Genomic DNA, 18,146 nt, shown 5'->3' with positions numbered 1-18,146 from the left:
GAGGGACAGAGCCTGGACGGAAGGGATGGAGGCTGGAAGGGAAAAGGCAGAAAGTGGATCTGAAGTATAGGGAGAGCGTGGGATAGGAGCTGAGGGAGGACCCCGGGTAGAAAGCCCAAGCTACCTGCCAGAAAGCCCTGGAAAGGGACAGAGCAAGCAGGCCCATGGTCTACCCAGCCATTGGTCTCACCAGCGCACCTGCTCCTGGTGTAAGCAGCAAGGGCCCGTTACCTGCATGTGCTTCCCATACAGTTCACTAATGGGAGATGGAGCATGGAATTTGGACACAGGGATCCAGAACTGTCCCTAACTTGTTCCATGACTCCTCAGGCCTCAGCCATTTCTCTGACAGGAATGACTCCAGCTCTTCTTGTGAAGAGCTGACGCTACACTCCAGACTTCCCCGATGGCCTCCCACCTTCCTGCTTGGCTAGCATCCTACAAGGTCCCATCTCAGACTTGCCTCTCTCCGTCCTCTCCTCCACCTCTTCCGAGGTTTGCTGGCCTCCCTGTGCTCCCCTGACCCCTTTACCACCGATTGCTAACAGTTAGCTTAGCTGCTTCTCCCCTTGATCTTGATGAGGGCAAGTCCTATGGCCTCTACAGCCCCTCCCCATGCCCAATCTGGGGACTCACAGTGGAGATGCTTGTGTTTCTTTACACGGATGGGCGAGTAGATTAATGAATGAATGGATCAAATCTGAGATCTGGGGAATGTCCAGAGATAGTTCTGCACAGTGGGACTCAGAAGAGAAAGCTGGAAGAGAGATCCAACAGGCCTGTCACTATGTCCTTAGTGTCTTCCTCTCTGGGTGGGACTTGCTTGGACACTGCGTAATCCACAAAGAAGGCAACTGAGGCCTCACCCTGACAGCCCTAGAAAGAAGCAAGGCCAAGGAAGAACACGAGTTCAAATCTTCAAGATGCCAACCCTGGAGAGAGGAATGCCCATGATCTGCAGGGTCGCTGGGACAACGGTAGGACTGAAAACTCCTGGGAGGCCTCGGAGTGGATGGGACATTCTGAAGACCAAGAAACAAGAGTGGAACAGATTGCTTTGGAAGCACAAACTTCAGCCACTGAAGACATGGAAGCAAGAGCTGGTCCTTTACTTGATGGAGATTTAGACAACCAATATACAAGAGGGACCCAGTCAGATGACCTCTTGGGTCTCCTCTAGCCTGGAAAACCCGGCCAACAGCTAGACAACTGAGCTATCCCTGAGAGACTGGGACTGTCCCCTTGGGGGCACTGTCCATTGTCCTCTGAGTATTCGGAGGGAATCATCTCTTGTTGTGTGCTCTGTGGTCTACATTCCCAGTCAGAAAGCCTTGGGAGTAGGGTCAGAGTTCAGCAGAGCAGACACACACTTGACCCTAGATTCTAATGATGCATTTGCTCCTGGCTCAGCGCCAGGCAGCCTGGAGGCTTTGGACCACACCAGCCCTCTCAACAGGCAGGAGAGGTGCAACAGCGGAGAGAGGGCCTGCCCATCAAACTGAAAGCATCTATGTCAAACGTTTTGAGAATGCTAGGTCAACCAAGTCAATGGGTTTCCCTGCAGCAGAACTCTTCTGAACCTCAGACACTGGAGCATGTTCAAATGACAAAGGGAAGCCCCACACTTTTCCTTCTTTAGAAAGAGGAGTTTTCTCCACTGCTCTCAAGAGGAGAGTGCAATGAGGAGGACTTTGTTTGTGGGGCTGAAATGGGAGCAAGTGTGGACCACCACCTGACAGAGAAGAATCTTGAGACTCTTGGGAAGGAAGGAGGCTGGGGGAAATGGCTGGAGCTTTCAGGATCCTGCAGGTCTGGAATGAGGGCAGAGGGCCGGGGGGCCCTGGGTCTGGAGTCTGTGGTTAAGGGGCTGCAAGGAATGAAGGTCAGGATAAGCTGGTAAAGGCTGCAAAGGACGGGGGTGTGGACCAGCTGGGGCGCTGGGTTCAATGGGGACACCACACTGGGGACAGGTTGCAGGTGTCTGCAGCCAAGGACAAGCCTACAGACTAACCTGCCGCTATCCACCTGTGCCCAGCGCCTTCTCGCTTGGCTTGGGCGGCAGGGGCTGGGCTAACCCACCTATCCCGTCTCCACCTTCGGGGAGCCCCGAGCCTGGCCCTGCAGTCTCGGGGCACCCTCACCTCCACCAGCGGGTAGGCGATCTCGTTGTAGATCTGCTCTGTGAAGTGGTCCATGTAGTAGGCGCCGTCGAAGGTGAACTGCTTCGGGGGCTCGTCGGCCGCTCCCGGGTTCTGAATGAAGCACTGGCCGCGTGCGCAGTCCACCGTCACCACCGTCTGACAGCTCAGCTCGCGCTCGCGCTGGTTCATGGGCCGGCAGCGAACCACCACCTTCACGGACTCCGAGGCCATGGCGCCCCACGAGCCCCGGGGGCGTGGCCAGGTCCAGGGGGTGGAACCAGAGCCCGCGCGGGGCGGGGCTTGGCGGCAGGGGCGGGGCCACAGCCGGGGACCAGGACTCCGCGCGGGGCGCGCTGGGAGCAGCAGGGGTGCGGCGGACAAGTCTCCGGGCTGGAGCCCGGGCCGCCGCCTCCCGCGCCCGGGCTCGCCCGTCCCTGAGGCCGGGCCCGGGCGGGGAACGGGGGATCCGCGCTGCAGGCGCCGCCGCACGACCCGAGCCCCGGAGCTGGCCGGGCCGCGCTCGCGCTCGTGCACGCCGTCTCGGCGTTCGCCGTTGCCAGGCAACGTCCGTGGCGTCACAGGGCGGACCGCGGAACGCTGAGTGCGAAGGAGAGCCGGGCTGCAAGCTAGCCACTTGGGATGCACCCGGTGGTTGGGCCAGGCTGCAAGCTAGCCGCTTGGGATGCACCGGGTGGTTGGGGCGGCCCTGACCCTCCTCCCTATCTCCCAGGCCTCGCAGCTCCAGCCCAGAGGCTCAGCAACCGGGCAGAGGTGGCCAAGCTAAGACCTGGAACTCATGCTTGACTCCACCTCCCTCAGGGGTTAGAGACTGAGAGGGTGACAAGGACTTCGCTGTCCACAGTCCACAGTCCATAGGCAGGGTGAAGCCGCTGGATGATAGGGCCAGTCTTAAGAGTCCAGATTTAGGCCGGGCGGTGGTGGCGCACGCCTTTAATCCAGCACTCGGGAGGCAGAGCCAGGCGGATCTGGGACAGGCGGAACTCTGTGAGTTCGAGGCCAGCCTGTTCTACAGAGCAAGATCCAGGACAGGCACCAAAACTACTCAGAGAAACCCTGTCATGGGGGGGGGGGGAGAAAGTCCATATTTTAAAAGACACGAAAACTGGACCAGCGAGATGGCTTTGCTAGTGAAAGGCACTTGCTGCCAAGCCTGACGGCCTGCGTTCTCCTCGAGACCCATATAGTGGACCGAGAGAACGGACTCTTGCAAGGGGGCTCACACACATAAATAAATGTTTGGGGGTGTTTTTTTTCTGGGGGGAGGTTGGTTTTTCGAGACAAGGTTTCTCTGTGTTGCCGTGGCTGTCCTGGAACTAGTTCTGAAGACCAGGCAGGCCTCAAACTTAAATAAATGTATTTTTAAAAAACAATTGAAAAGCTCAAAGCTTTAGGAGGTAGTCTTTGTGTTGGGAAGAGCACACAGCCTAACCTCCTGGACCAGTCTCAGGCACCAACCACCCGGTTGCAAGGCTCCTGTGGGTTCCTCTGCAGAAACACCCTGGTGTCAGTCACATGACAGCCCTCTTGCAAACTAGCAGGGGAAACTAACATTGGAAGGGAACACACACACACTGACTACAAATGGACCGGCGGTTCTGTGGATCGTCTTTAAAAGGACCCTCTGCCACTTGTAGGGAGTCAGGACAAGTATCTTAGATCCCACTGGAGCTCAGGTCAGGTTTAGGCAGGCCTGGGCTGTGCAGAGGCCTCCTGTGCTTTGCTGGAGCAGTAAGCAAGCCCGTGTGTGTGTGTGTGTGTGTGTGTGTGTGTGTGTGTGTGTGTGTGCGCGCGCGCGCGCGCGAGTGGGTGCACTTTGTGTGTGTGTCCACACGTGGGTGCACTTGTGTGTCTGCACATGGGTGCACTATGTGTGTGTGTGTGTCCACACGTGGGTGCACTTGCATGAATGCACAGGTGAACACTGAACGTGGAGGCTGGGGGACAACTTGCAGGAAATGGGTCTCTCCTTCCACCACATGGGTCCAATGGATCATACTCAGGTCAGCAGGTGTGTCAGAAAGCACTGAGCCTTCTCACTGGTCCTTAGATCTCTCTCTTAGAAGACCTCTCCATTAGAACAAGGGAATCTGTGGCTGATATGTAGAACTGAATGGTATTGTAAAATAAAATAAAAGGGAAAAAAAAAGGCCTCTCCACCAAGCCCACTTCTTAATTCAGTTTTTTCTGGACCTTGGTGGCCAGGACCTCTGTCAGGCTCACCATTCCATACCATCTGTGGTATGTTTGGCAAAAAAAAAAAAAAAAAAAAAAAAAAAAAAAAAAGCAAAACAGGAAAATGTCGATGAAGATCTAGCCACTCAAGGAATTGCAATAAACTGTGAAGAAATGTGTTTTATTTCTCTTGAAGTCCACACAGGGGGGCTTGATGACGGTTTGAACAATTAAGACACAGTCTGAACACATGGGCTCCAAACTGTTTGGTTTGGAAGAAACGTTAAAGGGCCTGGGGAAGGCTGGTCCCTTGGACGTGTTGAATATCCCCTGGTATTGAATATCCCCTGGTATTGTACACATCGGCAGTTCACACTATGGACACCCTCCTGGAGGTGAGCCCTGGCCCGAAGTCTGGACCAGTCAGTTGACAGCCTTCCTTAGGTGTAACTTTCTGGGGCTGAAATCCTAGGCACAGGATATGTTAATCCCTCTGTTCCCACTGGGGACCAGGCCCCACTCGGGGAGTGGGAATGCCAGTGGAATGGCCATGGAATATCACCCACATTCAGTTTGGGTGTGTGTGTGTTATCTCCTGTCCTTTCTCTCCATCTCTCATGAGACATGTCACTTGAAAGAAATGACAATGTCCGTAACTAAGGGCTTATCCTAGTGTGTGTGTGTGTGTGTGTGTGTGTGTGTGTGTGTGTGTGTGTGTGTGTGTGTGGCAGGGGTGATGGAAGCCGGAAGCACCATGCCTGGCCTGCCTCTTCCTCCCAGGTCTGTCTTCTCTTTGTTCTGTAGAGGCTGCCCACTTCTCTTGAGATCCAAAACCCCAAACCTGTGGCTTCCACCAAAGCCTGTGGCCTTCAAGGCACTGAACACAGACATCCTCTCCCACCTGTGCCTACACCTCTGCTTCCAAAAGAAGTCTGTTGTTTTTTGTTTGCTTGTTTGAGACAAGAGTTTCTCTGTGTAGCCCTGCCTGTCCTGGAACTCACTATGCAGACCAGGCTGGCCTCGAACTCAGAGATCCACCTGCCTCTGCCTCCTGAGTGCTGGGATTAAAGGTGTGCGCCACCACCAGCTGATTAAGAAGTCTGATCTTTTTGGGTCGATTCATACATTATGCTGAGTTGACTTAAGGGACACTTGGATTTGTCATTGCTGGCTGGGCCACTGCCTTCCTCTAGAATGTGTCCCTGGACCTCCCCCTGATAAAGCCACACCCTCCTCTGTGGGGCTTGGTTAGTACTAACTAGTTCTCCGTTGCAAGGGGGGCTGCCTTGCTGATGAGCAGGCCAGTGCGAGCCATGCCCAGTGGTCGGCACTGTGTTAAGGCCAGCATGAGGTGGCTTCCCAAAGCAGCTGCCGAACTGCAGTTTGCTCACTGCAGGGGCCACGCGGTGGAGTGATACCCAGAAATGAGCTGAGGTGGCCAACCTGCAACTCCCTAAGCATCTGTTCCTAAGCATAAGTTCCCTGTGGGAGCTCTCTGGGGTTCCCCTCCAACAGAGCCTTAGCTGCCTCCAGCAAAGGCTGTGCCCACATCCACGAACTGCTGGGAAAGCCTCTGCACTAGGAGGACAGTGGGAACCTGACAATGGGCACCACCCAAAGTCACCTCGAGTTGCCAGACCCTTAGCTCTACCCGCTTGCTCATCCTGGTATCTCAGCTGGCCCTAGGTCCTGGGAGAAGCCCTGGGATCTCCATCTCCAACCTCAGAGCTCCCCTCCCATGGGCAGGGAAGTGATGGAAGGCTGATCGAGGGGCAGAGTGACCTGTTTGAAGCTGGTGACCAGTGAGTGGGGTGCAAGAGGGGCACAGTGACTGCCGCAGCCCAGGGCCCAAGACAAGGCTGGGCCCACAGGGGACTGAGGCCTTGCGTCCTAGCCCAGGCCTTGCAGTTCTGCCTCGGACTTGGCATGACTGAGGGGCCGCAGAGTCCGGGGGAGCCTGCCCTCAGGACCACAATCTTGCTCTTCATAGGTGGGGTTGAGACGGCCCATGCTGAGTGGACAGAAAAGGCTGCGCTCCATCCCGGCGTGGCTCTCCACCAGGGCCTCCAGACTGGGGAACTCTGCTGGCAGGTGCTGAGGAGGAAGGGTCGGTAGCTCTGGTCCCCTGCTCCATGGTTCATGCCATGTAGCAACACCCCACCCCCAGCCAGGTCTCCCACCATATGGAGGGATAAATTCGGAAAGATGGTATGTGCGGTAACCATGGACCCAGTCACCATTTCCTCGCCCTTCCCAGTCTGGGCAGGACTGAGGCAGTTGTCTTAGAAGTACAGAGGTCATGTAAAAGCTTTGCCAGCCCAGTCCTGGAGGCAGACCAGGGACTCAGAGGCTTGATACGTTTAGGTCAGTTCTCCTAGAGGTAACCCCTGAAAGACGCCTCTAGAGGGAGGGCCCCAGTGGGCAGGAACCTCAGTGATTCTCCCTGAACTCTGTGGTCAGCACCCAGCCAGCAAGAACAGAAGGAAGGGCTGGTGTGGTGGCGCACGCCTTTTGGGATATGGTGAACTCCAGTCACCTGACACAGTCTTTCAGTGACAGGCCAGCACGTAAGGAATGAGGTCGGAAAAATGAATGAGTGAGGACATGAAGGGCTCCCTCCGGGCATGCACAGTAGAGCCCTACATTTTTTCCCCTTGTAGCCACAAGGCCGAAGGACCAGAAATAAAATGGGGTTGTGCCAGATCTCCTGTATGATAGATAGGGCATTGCTTTACCAAAGCAATGGGACCCTGAAATGAGAATTGGGGATATTCACTCCAATCTGGATGAGTCCTGCCAACCTACTGTCTCCACACGGCTCCTCTCACCAGCAGAGGCAGGTGGATCTCTGTGTGTTCGAGGCCAGCCTGGTCTACAGAGCGAGTTCCAGGACAGCCAGAGTTACACAGAGAAACCCTGTCACAAAACAAAACAAAACAAAACAAAACAAAAAACAACAACAAAACCCCAAAAGACAGAAGCAGAGCTAGCAGGGCCAGGAGTGGACTAGGAGGCGGGGTGGGGCCAGGGAGCACCTGGCCGAGGAGCAGGATGAAGTGAGGTGGGCTTAGGAGCCCAGGGACAGAGTAGAAATTCAAGAGATGGCGCCCGCATTGGGGTGGAGCTGGAAGCCTCTCAGGGCAACCCCACAGTCTCACCTCTAGGCAGTACCGGCCCAGGTGGTTCCGGAAGACCTGGTGAGGCACCACACCACACTGGGTCCGTACAGACAGGCTCCACTGGTCACCGGTACCTGGCTCTGGCCACAGCAGGAAGGCCCCATGAGCATCTCTCCGCAGCAGGGCAAGAGCACAGGACCTGGGGGAGGAGCCAAGGTTAAGGCCACCAGTCTGACCTCAGACCCAGACCGTTGTCCTCATCAGGGACAATACTAGCCCCAAGAGCTTGGTGGTGGCAGAGGACACTGCATATGTGCTCTCAGAAGTTCTGGACCAGATCAGCCACTCAGTGAACATAATTCGAAGGAACTCAAGGCCTTCTGGGGACCCGACTTGTTGACAGCAAGGCCCTGGTCAGGAGAGGTCTGAGAAACCTCAGGAAGGCTGGCAGTGACAGGCCGGACACTGAGGGTTTCACCTGTGTCTTGCTCTTCTCCCTAGCCCCATTTTACATTCTGGAAAACTGAGGTTCAGGCAGAGGAAGTCCCTGGCCTCAGGTCACTAGGCTGGGAGCATCCCACATTCACCGGTTAAAGTCCATACACTCTGTCTATGCACCCTGAGTACACATGATAAGGAGCCTACCTCAGGTTGTTCATATCTAACCCAAGGGACAGAACTCCCTTACCTGGAGAGGCCAGCAAAGGCCCAGATGTTCTCTGTCAGGCTACCCTCATTCTCCACCAGGCACGAGGGGCCACCAGGGCTGCGGGGCCATGCCTCCCATGCAGCTGGAACTGTGGAGACCACAAAGGTCAGAAGGAGCACGATAGACCCTCCCAAGGCCAGACCTGTTCCTCTACCACACACCCCCATCCCATCCACGGTTTGTCTCCCCACCAAACCTTTCCCCAACTGTCACACATCTGCTCCCCCAACAGAAACTCTACACTCACCAGTTAAAGTCCATACACAGCTGTTCAGTTGCCCTCCAGCCTGATGCACCCTCACAGGCACAGGCAGCCATGGGGGGGGGGCCCAAGGGGGCAAGGCCTCAGCCTCAAAAATCCATGCATGAACCCCCAGCCCCTGCCAAGTCCACTAGCCAGCCAGCCCCCTCCTCCAACTCACAGGCCTCCCGGGCTGAGAGCTGCAGCTGCATCTCATAGGTGCAGCCTCGGTAGGCCCCGGAGCGGATCACCTTGCTGCGGATGGCCTTCTTGCGCACCAGTGTGGGAGAGCAGTAGGGGTTCCCCAGGCGAGTGTGACGGGTGCCCCCACGGCCCTCGGGCTCTGGCAGCTCCTTCTGAGGCACCAAGAGGGGCTTATGGGCAGGCAGATTCAGATCCCTCTGTCTGAGCCCAGGTGAACCCTGCAAGGAGCCCACCCCTCCAACACAACCAACCCCCAAGCCCCTGACCCTCCCCCATCCACTTCCTGACTGGGGTGGTGCGTACCCCACTGTTGCCCAGTAGCCCTTCTGCAGGAATTCGCCGGAAGGAGACCAGGGCGTGGACATTCTGTGACAGCTGATCCCGGCTGAAGGGCTCTCTCACTAGGGCAGGGGGTGCCCCAGGGCTGCAGAGCGGCTTCGGGGACATGTCCCCCCCAGAGCCCAGGCAGGACTCAGGCTGCGCCCTCTCCTCAGGGTGCTGTGAGAGGTAAGCCAGCTGGAAGGAGCGGCAGAGCAGCAGGTACAGGATATGGACCTAGGACAGGAGGGGGGCTCAGCTGCAGCCGCTTCCTGGGAAGCTCCTCAGGCGTCAGTCCACTCTTTAGGGCTGCAAATGGCCCGCTGGCTTCTGACGCCCCTCCCAAAACTTCCTGGGGAGACTCCTACTTAGCCCTCAAAATCTCACCACACGCAGCCTCTGCTACCAGCTTTCTCTTGTCGGTTCACTACGAAGTCACTTTGTGCCAGGCATCGTGATGGGAGCAGAGAGCACGAGCCTGGACACACGGCACTCCTACACCAGCCTCCCCAGCCTCCCCGTGCTCAGGCCCTCAACACCCCCAGGAGGAGGAGCTAAGAGCCCTGAGTTGTTGAGTGAGCCAGGGTGGAGCATGGAGCCCACGTGCCTGCTTCTTCATCCTCACCTCCCCACGATCCTCTGAGGAGTTAATGAAATGGGGCACTGAAGACTCTCAGCACTTGTCTGGGGCCTGGACATGGAGTCCATCACTCACTCACATACTCCAGACCCAGGCTGTTGGAACCATCAACTTCAGCCACCTGCCTCCCAGGGTCCGCATCCAAAGGTGGGACCAAATGCCGGAACTCACTAAATGACAGGCTGTCACAGGTCTGTCATCCACAGGGACCACACCAGCCTTGACCTCCAGTATACCTGCCCATGACTACCAATGTCTGCTACACAGAGCTACATGGGACCTGTCACCTAGGAACAGCTCAAAACCTGGACCACGCCTCTGCTGTTAAAGGACTCAAGTGTCTGTCATCTGTCACCAGGGACAGCCCCGTGCTGGAGTACGGCTCATGTCACAGGTGGGCTGGGCTAAGGGTGGTGGGGACAAGCCAGGATGAGGGAGGGAGGGCGCGTACTCCACAGCAGAGGAAAGTCCCAGCTAGTGCAGGGGATGTCAAGGGTGCCGACTTACTACACACAGTCCCGGGGGAAGAGCCAAAGGCCAGTGTGGTGAGGCCCGGACTCACCGCCGCCGCCCGATAACAGCACTACCCCTCAGGGCACACTACCCTCTGGGTCTCAGGTACCTCTCCAGGCTGGCTCCCCACAAAGAGGTGGCAGAAACGCTTGCTGGCCGGGCTGCGCGGGTTCCGGGCAACGAAAGCAAACTGACAGGCGGCTGGGCACCAGGTGGCATAGAGGATGCGCTTCAGGGCATGGGCCATGAGGAGCACCTGCGAGGAGGCATCGTGGTGTGTGGCAGTGGCCACCCACCGCCTGGGGCGAAGAGACCCTTCTTCCCCAGAGGCCTGCCAAGCCCCAGCCCTCAGCGCTCACAGCTCTGGGCCTGCCAGACAGGTAGGTCAGGGTGGCCACCCCAAGTTACAGAACTGAGGGACAGAACAGTGACCAGTCAGTGATCTCTAGCTGGAGCCACACAGGGGCAGTGGCGGCAGGTCCTGGGGTTCTACACTGGTATCTGGGGTAGAATGCTCGGAGTTCAAATCCTGGCTCTGCCACTCACTCTCCACGTCTCTTGGCGTCATGTCAGACAGCAGCCATGCCTCAGGCAGGTGATGTAGGACCCCAGGGCACCACCACAGCTGGCACTGGGCCTTACGTAAGAGGCCTGCAGCTGTGGGTGGCACAGTCTGGCCTGGCAGGAAATAGGCGGCCATGCCGGTTGTCCAGTGCGTAGCCAGGGAGGGACAGACAAGCACGCAGGAGCTCCCTTCTATCTCCAGCCCACGGCTGTCCACAGCCACCAGCCAATGCTGGACCAGGCACTTGGAAAGTCTCATAGGGTGTTTGTCCCTGATATTTAGGATAGAAAGTGGCCTCTAGAGAAGATTCTGGAGGGCTAGGCAAGCTTGTCCTAGGGGTGGCATGGGGCAAACTGTAAGACAGACCAGACCCCATCTGGTCCCCACTGCCTTGGCTCCTCCTATCTCTCCTACCTCGCCCTCCCCACTGTAGACCTTGAGACCCTGGAGACTGAATTTCAGGATGACAGCGCGGCGTCTGGAACAGTCCTGAGGGGAAGAGAGTTGACAAAGGCAGGTGTCACTTCCTAGTTCTGGCCCGATGCAGTCCCGCCACAGTGGCCCTCATCAAGGCTGCTCAGCCAGTTCTGACCCCCAACAGTCATGCTATGACCTGTGGGGCCTGGGTCCCAGGCATCTAGGAAGAATCCTGAAGCCTGGAACTACTGGTCACCTCTCAGAAGACCTCTGGTCCCACCCTCCCTGGGCTTCTGATGCCCATCTGAATGAAGTGTGTGCTGGGGGGACTGACATTCACGGTGCCCTCAGTGACTTGGGTTGTGCTCCCCAAGTCCCTCACCTGCAGTGCCCAGAGCTGCTGCTGCACAAGGTACACACCCTCCTGGGTGTCCAAGTCGTCCACAGGAAAGGATCCCACGTACTGGTGGGGATGGGAAGAAGAAAGACGGGGGAGTAAGGGCCACGACTCCAATGCACAGTACTCCACCCTGCAGGCAAGCTGTGGGTAGTGACCAAGCACTGTCCTTGAAGGCCAGTGTTCTTTGTTAACCTTCTCAGCAGGTGACCCTGGTCAGGTCACAGGGGTCTCATCTTCTCACCTACACAGACGTTTGTATACACACATCCACTCCAAAGGAGTCCTTGGGCCCCAGGTCCTCCCCAACCCCAGGGAGTAGCCACCCCACAACTATCTTCCAGAGCACACAAAATGGACACCCACCCACCTGGGCAAACTTGGCAATGCACCTGGGCCGGTAAGGTGCAGGCCCGCAGTCGGAGGCCCTGCGGGCTCCGGCCCCAGCCCTCTGCATGGTCCCCAGCATGCCCAGCTTCAAGCTCCACGGAGGGAAGGCTACGAAGGGCAGGGGAGAGGTTGGTTTTCAGGCAGGTAGGTTGAAGGCTCCCTGTCAGGGGCTGGTGTGTTCATTCATTTGCTGGCTCCAACACTCCTTCATTCATTCAAGCAACCAACCAATCCTCACTGAGTGCCCATCGACATCCTGGGCACAGGCCAGAGACAAAAGACACACTCTGCCTGCTTAGAGAACAGCATTCTCGGGGAGCATGATGGGAAACTAGATAATAAGCCTTAAACGGGTGAGATGTGGTAAAATGGAGAAGCGCAATTGCGTGGGGCAGGGGACAGATGGGGGTTCATGACGGCTAAAAGCTGCACTGGGAGAGGTCTGGGGAGGGACTGACCAGAAGTGGGATGGCTCACGGCATGGGCCACTGAGCTACAGCTCGGGTTGGCTGGACCCTCTGTGGTAGAAATTTGGATCCAGCTCTTCTTTAGTGCCAGAGGGAAACTGGTGTCTGCCAGTAGTTCTGCCCTCTCAGGAGGCTGAGGCAGGAGGGCCAGAATCACTTGAAACCAGAACTTCAGGGTCAGTGTGGATGAGAGGAGAGAGAGAGGAGAGAGGAGAGAGGAGAGAGGAGAGAGAGAGAGAGAGAGAGAGAGAGAGAGAGAGAGAGAGAGAAGGTGTCATAGGGAAAACAGAAGAGTCTGAAGAGGCCACTGAAGAGCAGGATGACAGCAGTCAGCAGGGAGGCACAGAAAAGGTGTGTCGTGGCCTGAGGGAGACTGCCAAAGCAGCGGGCTGCACCCGACTCAAGATCAGCCTTAGGTCTGAGACTTTATCCCATGGACAACGGGGAGCCACAGCAGGCCCTGGGGCAGCGACTGCACAGGGCAGTCCAGCTGGATGGCTAGCACTGATAGTATCAGGAACCCGTTTTCAAGGCTGCTGGCTCGCTGGTCCAGCCTGACTCCAGTCCCTTTCTGAATCCCAAAGCCCTTTGCAGGTATGAAAAAAACAATCCCCCCAAATGATGCACTGGCACTAAGTGGGGTGCAGAGAAGACGGACAACTACCCAGGGGACTGACAAACAGCACTCCTGCCCTGCCCTATCGTGTTCTCTGGGACCCACGGCCAGATCCACGGGTCGGGGGTGGGTGAGGGGACAGGGAGGAGCAGACGTCATGTGGAGCAGACACATAAAAGACCAGCTATTTCAAGGCAGAATGGACGAAAGTTTCGGCTGGGGTCCCCACAGACTCAGCTCCCCCAGCGACGACATAAGTCACGGCCCCTCTCTCTATTCACACCAGCTTCTTGCAATTACAGACCTGGATCAGAGAGGCCTGGGTACAAGTTCTGTGTGGCTTTGGGGCAGCTGCCGTCCCTCTCTGTGCCCACACTTCCTCACTGGCAAACCTTGGTAGGTAATGTGAGGTGCCTGGCGTGATGTCTGGCACAGGGGATGAGGCCCCCAAGCCTGCTGGCAGGAAGGGAGCTTGGGAAGACAACAGAGCCTAGAGCTTTCAAGACTCCAGGCTGGAGTCTCTCACGGCCTCTCACACCCCCGCCCCCCAGGGTGAGGCTGGGAAGATTGCCCTACAGGCTTTGACTCCCCCCAGAGACCAGGGGTTAGTAGTGTGGCCTGGGTGTGCCACAGCGTCAGGAGTGCTTGGAAAGGGAGAGACTAGGATGTCTTAAAATTGACCCTCACCGGGTGGCGGTGACATATACCTTTAATCCCAGCAGAGCCAGGTGGATCTCGGTGAGTTTGAAGCCAGCCTGGTCTACAGAGTGAGTTCCAGGACAGGCTCCAAAGTTACACAGAGAACCCCTGTCTGGAAAAAACAAAACAAAACAAAACAAAATAATAAATTGACCCTCTTAGAACCCAGGAAGGGTCCTCCATCTCTGCCTGCCAGTGACCTTCAAGCCCAAGCTCAAGCCAGGGAGCAGAGGCCAGCAGGCATTTACAACTTTCAGTCAGGAAGAGCCGGGAAACAAGGCTGCAGCCTCCCCTCAGAGCCCGCCTGGACCTCCGAGGCTGCCGCCAACCTGTGTTCTCACCCCCCTTTCTAGTCCTGCTCATTTTTTATCACTTGTCTCAACTGCAGCTGACGTTTGTGGGAAGCAAAGCACGCTCCTGCCACGGGCCACCCGCCCCTCCCTTCCCAGCAGGCAATGAGGGGGGCGGGGGCGGGGGAGGAACAGGGTGAGAAGGACAACCACAGAAGAGATAAAGAGAGCTGACAGGAGCCTTCACACCCTCCTGGGCCACACAGCCCCTCAAGCACCAGGCAAAGGGGGAAAGAACCAAGGGTCAGTACTCACACACAGAGACCAGCTTCCTGAGTGTGTGTGTGTGTGTGTGTGTGTGTGTGTGTGTGTGTGTGTGTGTGTGTGTGGTTGATGGGGTAGGGGTGAGGGGTGAGGGTTGGACAGCACTCTCCTAGTACCTGGTCCTTCCCCATCCTCTTCATATTTAGCCTCACAGAAACAGGAACTTTGTCCCTTCTGCCTCCCTTCCAGTCTGATCCTTAGACCAAGCAGGATGCCAGGGCTCGCTGAAACCCTGGTAACAACCGCACACCCAGCTCATCTCTTTGAACCAAATCAAAGTTATCCACAAGGGTCTTCTGGGCCAGAACCTTCCTTACAAAAAGACACATTTGGGATGGCGCTGGGCTTCTATTTTCTGGGTGGTGGTTCTGCTTAACTGGCTAGGTTGACAGGTCCTTCTATACCTCATAGTCAACTATCCATCCCCTCAGGGTACTGGAGTCTTTCCTGCCTGCGTGCAGATCCCAGCTACTTGACCAAAGACACACAACACAGGATAGGGAGCTGGCCAACCCAGGACTCTGCCTAGGCATGGCAGTGCCCTTCTGCCTAGAGGCTATGGGTCCCGGAAGCAAGCATCCATCCTTGGTACACACTGGGTCTGGGTCTGTGCAGGAATAGGTGCCGCAGGAAGGGCCACTAGTATCCCCATAGCCTGTAACAACTCAGGTGCTGGGGACCACACTGTTTAGAAAGGCAGAACTCCCTCTCCCGTGCCCAGCACACCCGATAGCCCCCACTCACCCACACACACAGGTCCTGGACCCGCGCAACCAGGGACAGGACTGAGGTTCAGCAGGGTTGGCTAGTGTGACCTTGGCCTGCCAGCCTCCAGTTCCTCAGCTGTGGAGGGAGGGGACCACGAAAGGCAGTCAAGTCCTGGAGCTATTCATCAGCTCTGGACGCGCGGAGCACACTGGCTGCATGCGGAAGACACCGACGCGATCGCGCGCGCGGAGGTGCGGGGCGCGTGCGAGCGTTGACAGCGACCTCGCAAGCGTCACCGTCCCCACGTTAGGTTTTCGGAGAGGGGGGGGGGGGACTCAGGTGCCCCGGTGCCAGGAAGGAAGGGATGGAGACGATGGCTAGGGTGATGGTAACAGTCCGTGGCGGGAGGTGGGGGTGCGGTTCGCTTCTGAGCGACCCTCCCGTCCCCCGGCCCGCTCCCCGCACGCACTCACCGCCACTGTCGCGCCTCTTGGCAGGTCTCACAGCTCGGGTCCCCGCAGCCTGCTTGTCTACCCAGCGCTGCGTCCGCCCCGCCCCCGCGCCGCGCACCCCCAACGTGGCCCCGGGACCCGACCCTCAACATCACCTGGCGGCAGGGCCGCCCTCACCAGCCAATCGGAGCCAGCGGAGTTGCTCCGCTCGGCTGCGCTGCCCAATCAGAAGCTGCGAGGGTCCCTGGCTCCGCCTACGCCGAGGCTCGGGCTGGCTCCGCCTTGTCGCTCCTCCTCCAAGAAGCCATCCTGTCCCTCAGAGCTCAGGGTCTCGCCACTCGCCCCACGGTACTTGGAGCGCAAAGGTCTCCATCTCCATGCAGGGCCCAGCTCCGCTCGATTGCTCCTTGACCACGCAGTTCCACACCTTCACACGCAGATGGCAGAGGACTTGGTGGCACGTATTCCCTTCCCGTGGGGGGATTCACTGGGCTGCTCATCTGGGGTCCAGCACAGAGCGCTGACCCTGTCCTTAGGACCGCACGGAAATCCACTTAGATGGGCAAATGGTGAGTGAATTTAGCCAGCGCACGCATAGAGGGAGGGCCCTTCTGATCCCATCAGGCAAGGAGCGCTGTAGGTGGCCCAAATAAATCGCAAATCCCAGCCAGGCAAGCACTTGGTGTGTATTAAGCCCGAAATCCGCAAAGAGAACGCATCAGAAACTGCCCGTGCCCCACACCATAGAATTCCAGGACATCGGGGTTCTGGCCCAGGGGGAGTAACTGCTGTCCCCATCTCAGGGGACACCCGGGCAGATGGCACCGCCAATGAGAAGCTGGCCCTGAATCTGTTGCCTCAGAGGAGTTCCCAGGGGCAGGCTGGGGACTGGGCATCACTTGTCTCTGCAGAGCTCCTGGCACCGTCCCAGAGGCAATGGTGAGGTGTGATGGTTAGAGGCCCAAATCACAACGGGAGCTTCCTCACTCTCAAGTGGGACTCGGGTAAACATTTTAATCGCATGAATCCTCAGGGCCTCTCCACAAGGTTGTTGCCACCCCTGACTCACAGCCAGGTGAGGATTCCGCAAGGCGCTGACAGAGCACAAGGCCCGGCCTTGCCTGGTAAGTGAAGGTTCAGTAAATACAGTTATACTGTAGCCGTGAGTTTCTTTTGTCTGTGTCCTGGCGAGCGAGCGTTTACCAACTCGCCTGTGCTGAGGGCTAAGGGACCTAGCTGAGAGTCTCCAGGCTAGGACCAAGAAGCAGCAACGTGGCAAACTCAGTTTACCAAACTGGCAACGTAGGATACATAAAAAATGAAAGGGCAAACTCCCAACTTTTAAAAAGAAAATAAATAAGAAATATTTGAAGTACCTTACTTCATTTAAATTTTTTAATTTGGATTATTTTTAATTGTGAGCTATGGTGGTTCATTCCTTCTTTCATTCTATTTATCAGTATGGGTGTTTGGCCTGCTGATATGTCTGTGTGCCACATACATGCCTGGTACCCTCGCAAGCCAGAAGAGGGAGTCAGATTCTCTAAAACTGGAGTTAAATACAGTTGTGAGCTCACATGTGGGTGCTGGGAATTGAACCCAGGTCCTCTGGAAGAGCAACCACTTAGCCATTTCTCCACCCAGATTTATGAGTATTTTGTCTGCATGCATGCTTGGGTCCCTCAGAGAGAAGAGGGCCACAACTCTGGAACTAGAATTACAGCTGGTTGTGAGCCACCATGTGGGTGCTAAGAATACAACCCAGGTCCTCTGCATAAGCACCAAGTGCTCTTAATGGCTGAGCTATCTTTCCAGCCCCCACAATAAAAACAACCTTTTTTTTTTTTTTTTTTTTTTTTTTTTTTAAAGAAAGGAAAAAAGTGACTGGAGATATACTTCAGTGGTACAGCACTTCTCAGGCATGCCCAAGGCTGAGTTCAGTTCTTAGCACTGACGAAAGAAAAACCAGGCAAGATGCTCAGTGGGTTAAGGTACCTGCTGCCAAGGCTGATGACCGGAGTTCAATTCTTAGGACCCACATTGTGGAAGAAGACAACTCCTAACAAGTTGTCCTCTGCCTTTCAAAAGCCCATAACCTTACATGTGCACATACAAATAATAAACAAGATGTAATTAATAATAATAATGGAAATCCTGTAGGCTGGAGAGAGGCTCAGTGGTTACCAGATCCCAGGTTCAATTCCCAGCACCAGCAGGCTGTTTGTTTCACAGCCACCTGTAATTCCAGTTCCAGGGGATCCAACACTGTTTTCCGGCTGCCTTTGGCATCAGGCACACATGTGGTACACAGACACCCATACACATAGAATTCAAAGGTGACAATCTTTGGAGGTGCCAACCATCTCTGGGCAAGCTGACCTAGTCCCACTGAGAACTGTAGCATGAAGCTAGAGTCCCCACCTCGTCTGCCACGTGTCTAATCCTGCATTCCTAACAGCAAGCTCTCTGGAGTTTCCAGAAGCAGCATTTCAACTGGATGGGTGACTCACCTGTGCAGGAAGCCTGGTGTTACCCATATAGAGCATGGAGAGGAATGTCAAAAAAAGACAGGCCGGGGCGGGAGTCATGATCGCCACATGCATTAGTGCGCACCTTGCAAGTCATGGTTATTTCCTGATGAGTCAGTGACAATCACTAAGCCACACAAGTGGGAGCTTGCTATCACAATCTCCCCTTTAATCGAAAATCCCGGAATCTGGCTGTGCGCTTGCCAGCTGACGGA

The 18,146-nt window shown here is 56.3% G+C and overlaps 2 protein-coding genes across 9 annotated transcripts in view; both read right to left on the bottom strand.

The window, feature by feature from the left end:
- Kif17 (kinesin family member 17) overlaps nucleotides 1-2,653 on the bottom strand; it is a 38,641-nt gene extending 35,988 nt beyond the window's left edge. Inside the window, exon 1 of one of the 4 annotated variants that reach the window (XM_015999322.3) lies at nucleotides 2,142-2,653. In XM_015999322.3, coding sequence (XP_015854808.1) covers nucleotides 2,142-2,372 — 231 coding nt within the window. In that variant the 5' untranslated portion in view covers nucleotides 2,373-2,653. The remainder of the gene's footprint in view (nucleotides 1-2,141) is intronic. The other 3 variants (XM_006980887.4, XM_006980886.4, XM_015999323.3) reach the window with 3 other exon arrangements.
- Nucleotides 2,654-4,499: 1,846 nt separating this feature from the next.
- Sh2d5 (SH2 domain containing 5) lies at nucleotides 4,500-15,516 on the bottom strand. Of its 5 annotated transcripts, XM_042272153.2 has the most exons (12): nucleotides 15,425-15,516; nucleotides 14,988-15,086; nucleotides 12,306-12,483; nucleotides 11,828-11,955; nucleotides 11,443-11,523; nucleotides 11,058-11,132; nucleotides 10,188-10,334; nucleotides 8,911-9,162; nucleotides 8,585-8,759; nucleotides 8,142-8,250; nucleotides 7,493-7,652; nucleotides 4,500-6,428 (listed from the first exon to the last, which is right to left on the bottom strand). In XM_042272153.2, exons 4-12 carry the CDS (start codon nucleotides 11,924-11,926, stop codon nucleotides 6,225-6,227), a joined length of 1,302 nt encoding a protein of 433 aa, XP_042128087.1. In that variant the 5' UTR covers nucleotides 11,927-11,955; nucleotides 12,306-12,483; nucleotides 14,988-15,086; nucleotides 15,425-15,516; the 3' UTR covers nucleotides 4,500-6,224. The 5 variants fall into 5 exon arrangements, with proteins under 5 accessions (XP_042128087.1, XP_042128086.1, XP_015854812.1 ...); XM_042272152.2 differs by lacking the exon at nucleotides 12,306-12,483; XM_015999326.3 differs by lacking the exon at nucleotides 12,306-12,483 and having other exon boundaries at nucleotides 8,585-8,756.
- Between the last annotated feature and the right edge of the window lie 2,630 nt (nucleotides 15,517-18,146).

The sequence above is a fragment of the Peromyscus maniculatus genome, chromosome 2 (genome assembly GCF_049852395.1).
Source record: "Peromyscus maniculatus bairdii isolate BWxNUB_F1_BW_parent chromosome 2, HU_Pman_BW_mat_3.1, whole genome shotgun sequence".
Lineage (NCBI taxonomy): Eukaryota > Metazoa > Chordata > Mammalia > Rodentia > Cricetidae > Peromyscus > Peromyscus maniculatus.
This window is presented reverse-complemented; position numbering and strand designations above follow the sequence as displayed.